This window comes from Alosa alosa, chromosome 5 (assembly GCF_017589495.1).
Source record: "Alosa alosa isolate M-15738 ecotype Scorff River chromosome 5, AALO_Geno_1.1, whole genome shotgun sequence".
NCBI classification, from domain to species: domain Eukaryota; kingdom Metazoa; phylum Chordata; class Actinopteri; order Clupeiformes; family Clupeidae; genus Alosa; species Alosa alosa.
The window spans coordinates 33,249,959-33,263,358 of NC_063193.1; the positions used below are offsets into that span (position 1 = coordinate 33,249,959).

At 44.6% G+C, this 13,400-nt stretch overlaps 1 protein-coding gene across 1 annotated transcript in view; it reads left to right on the forward strand.

Moving 5' to 3' along the window:
• Nucleotides 1-776: 776 nt before the first annotated feature.
• LOC125294299 (bile salt-activated lipase-like) overlaps nucleotides 777-13,400 on the forward strand; it is a 12,798-nt gene continuing 174 nt past the window's right edge. Inside the window, exons 1-11 of the mRNA XM_048242857.1 lie at nucleotides 777-900; nucleotides 3,404-3,551; nucleotides 3,904-4,023; nucleotides 4,720-4,917; nucleotides 8,242-8,372; nucleotides 8,781-8,888; nucleotides 9,600-9,714; nucleotides 10,169-10,355; nucleotides 10,763-10,966; nucleotides 11,934-12,134; nucleotides 13,299-13,400. The exon at nucleotides 13,299-13,400 is cut by the window's right edge and continues 174 nt beyond it. Of these exons, the coding sequence (XP_048098814.1) occupies nucleotides 835-900; nucleotides 3,404-3,551; nucleotides 3,904-4,023; nucleotides 4,720-4,917; nucleotides 8,242-8,372; nucleotides 8,781-8,888; nucleotides 9,600-9,714; nucleotides 10,169-10,355; nucleotides 10,763-10,966; nucleotides 11,934-12,134; nucleotides 13,299-13,400 (1,580 nt within the window). The 5' untranslated portion in view covers nucleotides 777-834. The remainder of the gene's footprint in view (nucleotides 901-3,403; nucleotides 3,552-3,903; nucleotides 4,024-4,719; nucleotides 4,918-8,241; nucleotides 8,373-8,780; nucleotides 8,889-9,599; nucleotides 9,715-10,168; nucleotides 10,356-10,762; nucleotides 10,967-11,933; nucleotides 12,135-13,298) is intronic.

A 13,400-nucleotide genomic window follows, 5' to 3' on the forward strand; every position in this document is an offset into this window, starting at 1 on the left:
ACCTCATTGTTTTAGGTGTAGGCACTAAGTCAACAATTACATCACACAGCACTGTCATCCTTGATGGTCAGTTTGATAACCTGAGGTGCATGGGTGGAGGCTTGCACAGTATGTGCCAGTTTCCAAATGTTACTCTAGACATCTACTGGAACTTGATTTTCTGTAAGTGGACATAATGATGGCATCAACAGGTCCTACTGTATCTGTGAAGATAAGAGGCGGCCTCTTTGTCTGTGAAGCACTCAGCTGGCGGGAGATGTAAACAGCTTGTTATGAACTGTGGCCAGGATTAAAGGGATGTCGACAGGTGATGCTTTCTCATCACTCCTGTTTGCTCCTGCCAAACATGTTGGGGAATGTGTAACTACTAAAGATTACACGCTAGTGATTAAATCCATTTCAAACTGTATATTCATCTAACTAAAATCTTGATCAAATTTCCATTGACTTAGTAGATATTTAATCAAATTTTAGATGAGGTGTTTTGGCAAGTACCTTATATGTCATCCTCCAGCCAAAGTAAACGGTTGTCTTGGGATATGTAATTAGATATGATACATGCACGCTTGCACACTTGCAGAGTAGGCTACCCACTTCCAAAGTGATTAGCTAGGGGAAATTGATTACTCTAAAATCCGATTGGTGGAGCACGTCTTATCTGACCATGCAAACAAACAGGCCTGAAGGTCATTTATTTTCTCTCCCTGAAGAAAGTGTACCGTAGCGCAGCCGTATAAAAGGACATCTCCTCAGCAGGAGAAAGAGTGTCCAGTTGTGCAGCTAGAGGCACAGTTACTCAGCAGAGTATTTGTGTTAGCAAGACCCTCTGTTAGGATGTCTGTGGCTGGAGTGATTTTTATAGTTTCGGCCCTGTATCTGGGCAGCACAGCAGGTGCCAGTGTAAGTATCATAATTGTTGCCATAATTCTTTGAATTAGGCTACTTCATAATTGGTACTTGTAATTGTGTTGTTTTTTTTACATTGATGTATTAACAACAGGGCAATTCCATGGAAAATTACATTTTTTGTAACACCCATAACGCCAATACAATGTGATAGGCAGGGTGCGATTTGTAGGGGGGGATGGTTAGGATTCCCCCCCTATGGTTTTCCTATCCCTACCTCTGCTAAATTATTTTTATCGTCGAGGGGGACAACATTTATCCTCCTCTGCCCCTCATATTGATTACTTCATATAAGTAAAGCGCTGCAACGTGAGAACAATCTAGTAGGCTAGCCTACATAATAATCTGACATCAGAAACGCACTATCACCGTCAGCACTAATGCTGCTGACACAGTGGCTGCGTGATAACTTAATTTGGCCTTGATCGTGCAGGACATTTCAGAATGTCGAGTGTGTAATCCATCATAAATGGCTAGGTTCAATGGAAAAGTTAGCTGGACAAATGAAAGAAAACGAGAAGGATTCAGTGAAGCATAATAATGTTTTAGAACCTTCAAAATTAGAAAACTGATGCAACTGAGATGGAGGACAACTGCACGTAGAGTAGAACGTAGGCCTATTGTCCGAAGGAACATACATTAAATGAGGAGATATTTGCTGAATGTCACAGAAATTGCTTGGCATCGCTTATTCAATGGCTCTCTACAGAAACACCTGTAGTTTGCGGAGGACGAACGAGAAAGCACTCGTTTGATAAATCATCCAGTAGTAGACAAATAACTTTTAGAAATAATCTGTACGGCAAAAACGAATGTTGGTGGGTATTTAAACTATCTAGCGGGTGTTTTAACAGCTGCAAGAAATAGAAGCTTCATGGTCTTTATGTTCTGGTTCGCAGGGGCGCCTGCAGGAATTAATGCTATGGTGCGCACCCCCGAAATAAACCCACAAACAAACAGTATTTTTCCTTTAGGTTCGTGCATACATAGCATAACAACATCCACATGCAATAATGCAACAACAACGTCTACAATTACCTATTCATTTGGGCAACTTTATACATCCCTATACAGGCTAAAGCTACCTTTAGTTGTGTTATAGCGTACTGTAACGTCTGGCTTTAAACAGCTGTAATGCAGTCGTTCTGACAAGCACACCAATTGCTTAGCCAACCTTGTTCTTGGCCATCTTGAATAGCTCCTCTAGCTTTGCTGCCTCCATCCTTTCTGTTTTCGTTGTTTAAACTTGTGATATCCATGATGAGTATTGAGTTAGTGAATTAGCTCAACATTGTGTGCTGATAACCATATAGAAAGCCGAGTAAAAGAAAACAAGTAGCCTATGCGTGCCTTCGTGCGTTCTCTCCTGCTCAAACATGTGTGCGCGTTAATTTTGATTAGTGTTCACTAACTTTACTTAATAGAAAATTGTAAATAGCCTGATGGCGTTCAACTAATGGGATACTGTGCATAGTTGGAAAGGAATGGTAGGCCAATATGGTGTGAATATACACACACACACAAGATATATTTTCTCTCGTTGTTGAGTGATGGTACGCACAGTGCGTACGGACGTACACCTGCAGGCGCGCCTGCTGGTTCGTAAATTATTTTCATAAAACTTCAAGTTACCCTATAACTTTACTCTCCAAACTCTTCACTGCACTGTAGGCAATTAACTGACAGTATGATAGGCTATTTATTTTCTGTAGGCTACAATAAACACATTTATTTTTTCAACTTTTGCAATATTACGCACTTGGCTACTGAACGCAAATCAGCAGGAGAGAGAATGCACATAGCCTACGCAGCGTGTAGCGCAAGGCTATTTGGTTACCAACTAACACTGTTAGCCAATTCACTAACTTAAGACTTCAGTGCCATCATATACAACGTTTTTTTACACAACAAATACAGAAAGGATGGAGGCAAGAACAAGGTGAATTTGTATGCTTGTCAAAACGTAGTCCTACCCTGCATTAGAGGAGCTGATCATCATACCAAGCACACTGTTTAAAGTCATACACCACGGTAAACTAAAACTAAAATGTTACAAAGGTGTAAAAAACAATATAGGGTATTATTAGCCATGACATTACTATTTTTTTTTTTTTTTTGGGGGTTACAAACTTATTCAAAATCACCCCCTCTGGTTTTTACACAAATCGCACCCTGGTGATAGGTATGATGTGAATGATTACATGAAATTTGAGCATTTGCTATTTTTAGCTGAAGAATGTACATGAGAAAAAATGCACAAAAAAATGAATGTTATCATTCACATCATACAAATCCCAAGGCATTTCACTGGCATTTTGGATGTGACAAAAAGTCAATTTTCCGTGGAATTGCCTAACAACAGTGCTGTTTATAGGAATGTTTCCATAAATGGCATTTATTGTAATGTTTTATAAACAACACACACACAACACACTCCTGTCATATCTGTATGTGTTTTGTGTGGGCTGGCTGACACTGACACTCTCCTTTTCTGTAGCTGGGAGTGGTGTACACTGAAGGGGGCATGGTGCAAGGGAAGAACCACAGAATGGGACTGGTCCACTCTGTGGACGTGTTCAAGGGGGTTCCCTTCGCAGACATCCCAGCGAGGTTCGAAAAGCCCAAACCCCACCCAGGATGGGACGGTAAGGAAACACCTTTTTAAACTTACTTACCGAGCCGGCTTAGACTGGTTTGCCGTTAGAGGTATAGTCAGGTGGTGGATGTGGTCAGGGTCTAGGGACTCTTGTCTATGCTGAGGTGAACTTTGGGGTTAGAAGGATGGGGATTCCCGTATAACGATTAAGCGTAGATCTAGACAAAAAGCTTTTTCTCAGTGGAGATCTCTATTGAAGTTCTCTTTCAGTCTTGGGCTATCAAAACTAACAGAAATATTTTTCTAGATATTCTCTGGATTTATTTTAAGTCAAATATTTCAACCCAAGGGTCTTCAGGTAGATCACTAATGGCGCCGCCTCCGGGCTGTTTTTGACACAGGTGTTCTGAAAGCCACCAAGTATCGTGACAGGTGCCTGCAGGTGACACTCATGCAGTCTGGTTCCCACGGCAGCGAGGACTGCTTGTACCTCAACATTTTCGTCCCCCAAGGCAGAAAAGGTGGGGAACTTCAAACACTGACACGTAATCTAATTCTAAGCCGTGAGCTGTGTTTCCAGCTCTCACCAAGAACACAAAACAAGGGGCGGCTGAATGGTGTTTTTGATCAATTCTTTCCTCTTTGGCCTGAGGCAGCTTTCCCTTTGTGTACACTGTATATAGGCTCAGTTGTTTTGTCTAGTGTTTTTTACTATGTTTAAAATGGGATATCACAACGTAAGATGTGTTCTACTAAACTGCTGAATAGACTTTTAAATAGCAGCAGCCATATTATTGTAAACCAGACCAGACCTGATGCTTTTCTCCGTCTCTCATACTGTACGTTTTGATGCTTTTCTGATGCTTTTCTCCCTCATGTGTCCTGATGTGTCCTGATGCTTTTCTCTCTCATGTGTCCTGATGCTTTTCTCCCTCATGTGTCCTGATGTGTCCTGATGCTTTTCTCCCTCATGTGTCCTGATGTGTCCTCATGTGTCCTGATGCTTTTCTCCCTCATGTGTCCTGATGCTTTTCTCCCTCATGTGTCCTGATGTGTCCTAATGTGTCCTGATGCTTTTCTCCGTCCCTCATGTGTCCTGATGTGTCCTGATGCTTTTCTCCCTCATGTGTCCTGATGTGTCCTAATGTGTCCTGATGCTTTTCTCCGTCCCTCATGTGTCCTGATGCTTTTCTCCGTCCCTCATGTGTCCTGCTCAGTGTCCACTGGGCTGCCTGTGATGGTGTACCTGTTTGGGGGAGCCTTCCTCCTCGGGGCCTCCAACGACGTCAGCTTCATGGGCAACTCTCTGTATGACGGCAAGGAGATGGCGGACCGGGGCAAAGTCATCGTGGTGACGGTGAACTACCGCGTGGGCACGCTGGGCTTCCTCAGCACGGGTGACTCCAGACTGCCAGGTTGGACTGCAGAGGATGCCATACATATATTAAACTGCATTACACTACACATTACATTGCAGCGGGTATCATATATACACATACATTAAAGTGTTACTTCGGAGTAAAAACAACCTAGGCTCTATTTACGGTAGTTAGGAACTTCAAACTTTTGATTGAAAGCAAACTTACAGTAATTGGTGGAGTTTTGAGCAAGACCGTTTATTTGCGTTATCACTGAATGGGCTAATAGTGATGCTAACAGGGCAAGGTGCCACGTCGCTATTTTATAACACTAACAATGCTCAAAATATAATTACACTTCTGTGGTAGTGTGGTGAGGGTTTCTACAGACAAACCGAAGTACACAGTACACATACATTAAAGGAGAATTCCGGTGTGATATTGACCCAAAGTGTATTGAAACATGATACCGAGTGTGAACGTATGTCTCATAGCCCATCTCGGCTTGTCCCCTGCACTCCAAAATCTGGCTTAGTTAGCCGATGCTACCAACAGCTTTTTCAATAGTGGTGCTTCTCGCATCGGGCTAGCCATGCAAATAAATCACTGTTTTACACCCATTTACGAGGCTCAATGTATCTCCACACTTCATTGGTAGACTTCTGAGGGCCCTGACATTTAAAACGAGACATTGAGAACTTTGAAAAGCACTGGTAGTTTACTTACAAGACGATTTATACAGACAGTATCTTCCACTAAGTTTAGCGTTTGCAGCCATCTTGAATTTAGTTTTATAAGTCGAAATTAACGGTAAGAATGAACAGGTATGATAAGGGGATCAGATTCCAAAATAATTCAGTGAAAATGCATGGATTCCAGTTTCTTCCAGTAGCAGCAACTGGAATTCATGCATTTCCACTGAATTATTTCGAGATGGGCTATGAGACATACGTTCACACTCTGTATCATGTTTCAATACACTTTAGGTCAATATCACACCGGAATTCTCCTTTAAACTACATAAGACTACATTAAACTGTATTACACTACATTAGACTGCATGGTGAACCGTATGTACACATACATTAAACTGCGTTAGACTGTAGGGGGAACCGCATGTACAGTACACGTATATTAAACTGCAGTAGACTGTAGGGGGAACCGCATGTACAGTATGTACAGTACAGTACACATATATTAAACTGCATTAAACTGCATGGTGAACCGTATGTACATATATATTAAACTGCATTAAACTGCATGGTGAACCGTATGTACATATATATTAAACTGCATTAGACTGTAGGGTGAACCGTATGTACATATATATTAAACTGCATTAAACTGCATGGTGATCCGTATTAACATATATATTAAACTGCATTAAACTGCATGGTGAACCGTATGTACATATATATTAAACTGCATTAGACTGTATGGGGAACTGTATGTACACATACATGTATGTTAAGAAGCCATTTTGGGCCGTGGTCCATTGCTCAAACTCGTGCACTTAGTGTCTCATACTGTGAGTGCCTGCAGTTTAGTATGCGCTCTGACTGCCATAGCACAGAGTCTGGCTTTTTGGCATTGCAGTCGAGCGGCAGGTTAGTACCTCTGAGACCTGGGCTGGAGGGCCGGTGGGTATACTGTACTCTCCCCTCTCTACCTGCACCCTTTAAGATACTATACACTTCTTTAGTACGACAGCAAGGAGATGGCAGTTATCTATGAGCATCTAGGTTTCTTTTGTGTGTAAGTTGGCAGAAGGGGTAAATTAGGTCCTAAGCAGAATACTAACTCTTAATTTGCGCCCTTGACATATGTCACCAAAGGAGAACACAAGGATGCAACTACTGTACTTGCCACTAACAAGACAATCCTTATTGTAAAGCTGTTTACCAGCTAGAGGAGTGATGGCGAAACCTCACTGTTCTGAGACTCAAACTGTATATAACTGGAGCCAAAAGGCACACCTATGACATGAAATCGAAAAACCTCACTGTTCTGGATTCAAACTGTATATAACTGGTTTCAAAAGTACACCCCATGACATGAAACAAAACCTCACTGTTCTGAGACTCAAACTGTATATAACTGGTTTCAAAAGGCACACCTATGACATGAAATCAAAACACTCACTGTTCTGAGACTCAAACTGTTCTGTCAAATATAACTGGAGCCAAAGGCACGAAACCTCACTGTTCTGAGACTCAAACTGTATATAACTGGAGCCAAAAGGCACACCTATGACATGAAATCGAAACCTCACTGTTCTGAGACTCAAACTGTATATAACTGGAGCCAAAAGGCACACCTATGACATGAAATCGAAACCTCACTGTTCTGAGACTCAAACTGTATATAACTGGAGCCAAAAGGCACACCTATGACATGAAATCGAAACACCCTCACTGTTCTGAGACTCAAACTGTATATAACTGAGCCAAAAGGCACACCTATGACATGAAATCGAAACCTCACTGTTCTGAGACTCAAACTGTATAACTGGAGCCAAAAGGCACACCTATGACATGAAATCGAAACCTCACTGTTCTGAAGGACTCAAACTGTAGCCTTAACTGGAGCCAAAGGCACACCTATGACATGAAATCGAAACACCTCACTGTTCTGAGACTCAAACTGTATATAACTGGAGCCAAAAGGCACACCTATGACATGGTCGAAACCTCACTGTTCTGAGACTCAAACTGTATATAACTGGAGCCAAAAGGCACACCTATGACATGAAATCAAAACACCTCACTGTTCTTGAGACTCAAACTGTATATAACTGGGAGCCAAAAGGCACACTCTGCAGGACATGAACACCGAAACTCCTCACACCTATAACTGGAGCCAAAAGGCACACCTATGACATGAAATCGAAAAACCTCACTGTTCTGAGACTCAAACTGTATATAACTGGAGCCAAAAGGCACACCTATGACATGAAATCGAAACCTCACACACGCCTTTCTTCTCAGTGTTTTGCTGCATGTACTTACTCATGTAATTGTGTGAATAACTAACCACAAACACTGCAAGCATTCACGTTGCTGTTGACATTTACTGCCTGCTTTGAATAATAGCCTGTAACAGATGGCATCTATCAAACCCATGGCTACTTTCCCCTTAAGCATGCTGGTTTTGTACTCTCTCATTACTAATGCTTTTTCAAAACATGACTCATACCCATACACAAAATAAAGATCTCTGTGTATGTTTGCTCCTGCTGAGCTATAATGTTCTTTATGTAATATTCACATGACCCATCTAACACACACACACACACACACACACACACACACACACACACACACACTCTGCCATGTGAGAGCGTAGCCTGACCTGCTACTGTAATGCACTCTGTTCCTCTAGGGAACTACGGGCTGTGGGACCAACACGCGGCGATCGCCTGGGTGCACAGGAATCTCCGCTCGTTCGGTGGCGATGTGGACAACATCACCGTCTTTGGCCAGTCAGCCGGGTCTGCCAGCGTGAATTACCAGGTAAGATCCCGGCCCTCACCCCGCCCCAACACCCACTCACCCCCACCGCCTCTCAACCCACCCCCATCCCGCCCCCCACCCCCACTCACCCCCACCGCCTCTCAACCCCCCCATCCTGCCCCCCACCCCCACTCACCCCCACCGCCTCTCAACGCCCCGGCTGCCCGCACCCTGGGGCTGACACATGGCCCCCCCAGCTCTGTCACATTATCCCACTGCGGTGCACAACATGATGACGCCCCTCCACAGCTCGCAAAGAAACATCCTCCTCAACAACATTAGAGAAAACATGCTTAAATATTTAAAAAGCAAGATGGTTTAATCTCTCCTGGATACTGAGTGTCCCGTGTGTACTCACTCTCTGACTGTGTGTGTGTGTGTGTGTGTGTGTGTGTGTGTCTGTGCCAGATGCTCTCCCCGTACAACCAGGGCCTCTTCCGTCGTGCCATCTCCCAGTGTGGGGTGGCACTGAGCCCCTGGGCGCTTCAGAGGGACCCACTGGGCATGGCGCGCAAGGTAAGACCTCCGCTACCATCACTGCCATGCTTTCATTCAGATGAAACTTTCATCACTTGAGTTCAGTTCAAATGCAGGACAAGTGAAGTGAAGGCTAGGGCTGTTAGGAAGACATACAGTACGCCACCCCAGAGGCCAGTATGTGCATATTGACCCTTTCAACAATAAAAACAAAAACAATGCTTGAACATTCTATTTGGTTCCCAATCTACTTCCTCTGCATTAAGATAACATATGGAATGTTAAAACGGAAGCCTTGTGATGCTGATAAAAGGGTCTATTACAGTAAGCAACACTTGCTTTGAGAACGCTTTTATATCCTATGCCATGGCACAAGGGGGAGCTACTGCCCCCATCTAGTCTGAAACGTGTCAGATGAAACATTCGTCTGATTTAACTTAAGTTGCTGGAAAGACGTTGCACACCCTTAGAGTAAATGATGCACAATTTAATGAACACTTAGAGATATGTTCACGCACTCACGCGCACACACACACACACACACACACACATACACACACACACACACACACACACGCACACACAGGCACACACACAGTCACACACACACACACACACACTCACACACACACACACACACACGCACACAGGCACACACACAGTCACACACACACACACACACACACACACACACTCACACACACACGCATACATTAAGTGTCTCTGTGTTGTGTGCTTGAATGCGTGCAGATTGCAGAGAAGGTGGGCTGCAGGCAGCAGGAGAACATGGCGGCCTGTCTAAAGATGACTGATCCCCTGGCCCTTACCACGGCCGGGAAACTGGCCCTGTCGGAGATGGGCAAAGGTTGCTATGGAGATGCCCCACATCCATCTTTGTTTACTCTCTCTCGCATGGAATTATTATGGCAAATTTGAAATACCCCTCATGTTCTCCCATGAGATTAGCACACGGTACAGCCAGTGCTGACATACTTGTACTTTAGAAGCTTATAAAGCATAGAGGAAATCCAAACACACTCTCACACACACACACACACACACACACACACACACACACACACACACACACACACACAGCTCCTTAACCACCACCCCACTGATTCACTTATTTAATACTTCAACAGCATTAATGATATGCACAGATGGAGAAGAATTCAAACCCTTTACAAGTGTGTGTGTGTGTGTGTGTGTGTGTGTGTGTGTGTGTGTGTGAGAGTGTGTGCGTAAGGCAGGTATTAATGTGTGCATGTGTGTGTGATCTGTTCTATAGCACTGACCTTGCTGATCTTTGCTCCCAGACCCAGTACTGTACATGTTAGAGCTGGCTCCAGTGGTGGATGGAGACTTCATCCCCGACCACCCCAGTAAGCTCTTCCACAACGCCGCCCAGTTCGACTACATTGCTGGGACCAACAGCATGGACGGCCACTTGTTTGCTGGTATGGACATCCCCTCCATCAACCACAAGTACAAGACAACCCACCCGTACGTCTCAGACACACTCTGTGTCTGTGTGTGTGTGTGTGTGTGTGTGTGTCTGTGTGTGTTTGTGTCTGTGTGTGTATGTGTGTGTGAGTGTGAGTGTGAGTGTGTGTGTGTTTGTGTGTGTGTGTGTGTGAGTGTGTGTGTACCATATTTTAAGACTGTGGATTGTAGAAGAAGATCACTGTAAATCCCTCTTCCGTTGTTCTCCCATAAAGGGAGTGTGTGTGTGTGTGTGTGTGTGTGTGTGTGTGTGTGTGTGTGTGTGTGTGTGTGTGTGTGTGTGTGTGTGTGTGTGTGTGTTGTCTGTGTGTGTGTGTGTGTGTGTGTGTGTGTGTGTTGTGTGTGTGTGTGTGTGTGTGTGTGTGTGTGTGTGTGTGTGTGTTCTTGGCTGTTGTTCTCCCATAAAGGGAGGAGCTTAAGGAGCTGCTGGGCGGCCTGACCAGAGAGAAGGGCACTGCGGCCGCCGAGTCCTCCTTCACCACCTACTCCGAGCCCTGGGGGCCAAACCCGGAGCAGGCCACCATCAAGAAGACCGCGGTGGACATCGAGACGGACTTCCTGTTCTTCGTGCCCACGCAGATCGCCCTGCAGCTGCACGCCAAGCACGCAAAGTAAATCTGACCGGCCATCTTCAGGTGCACGCCAAGCACGCAAAGTAAATCTGACCGGCCATCTTCAGATGCACGCCAAGCACGCAAAGTAAATCTGACCGGCCATCTTCAGATGCACGCCAAGCACGCAAAGTAAATCTGATCGGCCATCTTCAGATGCACGCCAAGCACACAAAGTAAGCCAAGCACGCAAAATAAATCTGACCGGCCATCTTCAGATGCACGCCAAGCACGCAAAGTAAATCTGACCGGCCATCTTCAGATGCACACCAAGCACGCAAAGTAAATCTGAGTGGCCATCTTCAGATGCACGCCAAGCACGCAAAGTAAATCTGAGTGGCCATCTTCAGATGCACGCCAAGCACGCAAAGTAAATCTGAGTGGCCATCTTCAGATGCGCGCAAAGTAAATCTGAGTGGCCATCTTCAGATGCACAGAGACTGAAGGGTTAATCAGGTTGTGCATATACTGCAGGTGTTGTCATTTAAGAACGTTCTTTCTGTCTGGTAACAAAATCAGATAAACCACCCAGATCAGAAGTATAAGGTTGAGTGATGTCTTTTAGAACTGCATCAAAATGAGTGTGTATGTGTATTTGTTTTAGAGTAGGTGTGTACTTTCTTAATGTGTGTGTGTGTGCGTGTGTGTGTGTGCATGTGTGTGTGTGTGCACATGTGTGTGTGTTTGTACTGTGTGTGTGTGTGTGTGTGCATGTGTGAGTGTGTGCATGTGTGTGTGTGTGTGTGTGTGTGTGTGTGTGTGTGTGTGTGTGTGTGTGTGTGCATGTGTGTGTGTTTGTACTGTGTGTGTGTGTTTGTACTGTGTGTGTGTGTGTGTGTGTGTGTGTGTGTGTGTGTGTGCATGTGTGAGTGTGTGTGCATGTGTGTGTGTGTGTGTATGTATGTGTGTGTGTGTGCATGTGTGTGTGTTTGTACTGTGTGTGTGTGTGTGTGTGTGTGTCCCGTAGGCAGGCGCGGCGTACGTACTCGTACGTGTTCAACATGCCCTCGCGCATGCCCGTCTACCCCAGCTGGATGGAGGCTGACCACGCGGACGACGTGCAGTACGTCTTCGGCAAGCCCTTCGACACGCCCCTGGGCTACCTCCCTCGCCACCGCACGCTCTCCGGGTACATGATCGCCTACTGGACCAACTTCGCCAAGACCGGGTGAGGAGGACACAACACCACACGCAGCTACACACAAACCTTGGCATGCTGTAGCTTCGAACTGCCTAAAGTTAAAACCTCTCCCTGACCACAGCCACTAATAATTCATGCTATGCACATGTACATGAAGGTCACATATAACCATACAACCATTTGCGGTGTTATGTTAGTTTACCACAAGTCTTCATTATGTTAGTCTAGCACAACCATTTGCAGTGTTACGTTAGTTTACCACAAGTCTTCATTATATTAGTCTAGCACAACCACGCGTCACCTGTCTTCAGCCATCTTCAAGCCCACGTTATGTAACCATCCACTTAACAGCAACAGCACCTCCAAACTCCAACCCCATTCCAGTTACACCTCCTTTAGTTTGCAAATGATCACAACTCTAGTCTAAGCCTGAAGAAAACACTACCATATTTTAACCAAACTCGAACTCACACTCTAAAAAGTGATGTGTTAAAATGACAACAGAAATTATGTGGCTGGGTGAAAGGTTAAAGACAAATTTCAGCTATTTAACAAAAAAAATCCAGTATTTTAAACTGTCTTTCACCCAGCCAGCCAAACAATTCAGCTATCTCCACATAATTGCTGTGTTGAAATTGACACAAAATGTGTTGTCCCTGAGCACACACACAGCAATGTGTCATTTTATCACATCGCTTTTTAGAGTGTGACTGTTGGAGTCTGACCTGGTCATTTCCCAGCCCCACCCCAATTGTATAGCAATAACCGCAAAAACAGCCCAAAGCTTTGCTCTAGTTCACACGGATGACACTCATCTTGTGTTTCTGATCGCAGCTGTGCGCTATTCCAACCTCCTACAGCCAAATGTGCAGGGTGCAATTTGATTGCCCGTTGAACTGAAACATTTGCTTTGCAAAGTATCAAAACTCTAGTCTAAGCCTGAACAAAAACCATACCAATAAAAAACATATTTTAACCAATCTCAACTAGACCATCAATCCAATCCTAATCCCCTCCAATTTAAGACTAATATTTTATTATAAATGACCATTACCTACCTAATCTTAAAGGTGCGGCCTTTGGTACTGATCCAAAACAGCTTTAGCCCAAAGTGTGTGAGGTTCGGTGTGATTGGCCCTCGTTGGCTCTATGCTAGGCAGCAGACCCTCATGTGCTGTGTTTGAACCCCAGGAACCCGCACCAAGGAGAGCCAGTCCCGGTCCAGTGGCAACTCTACTCCACCGAGGGGAACCCGGTCCTGCTGATCAACAACAAAATGAATGCTGATTCTGT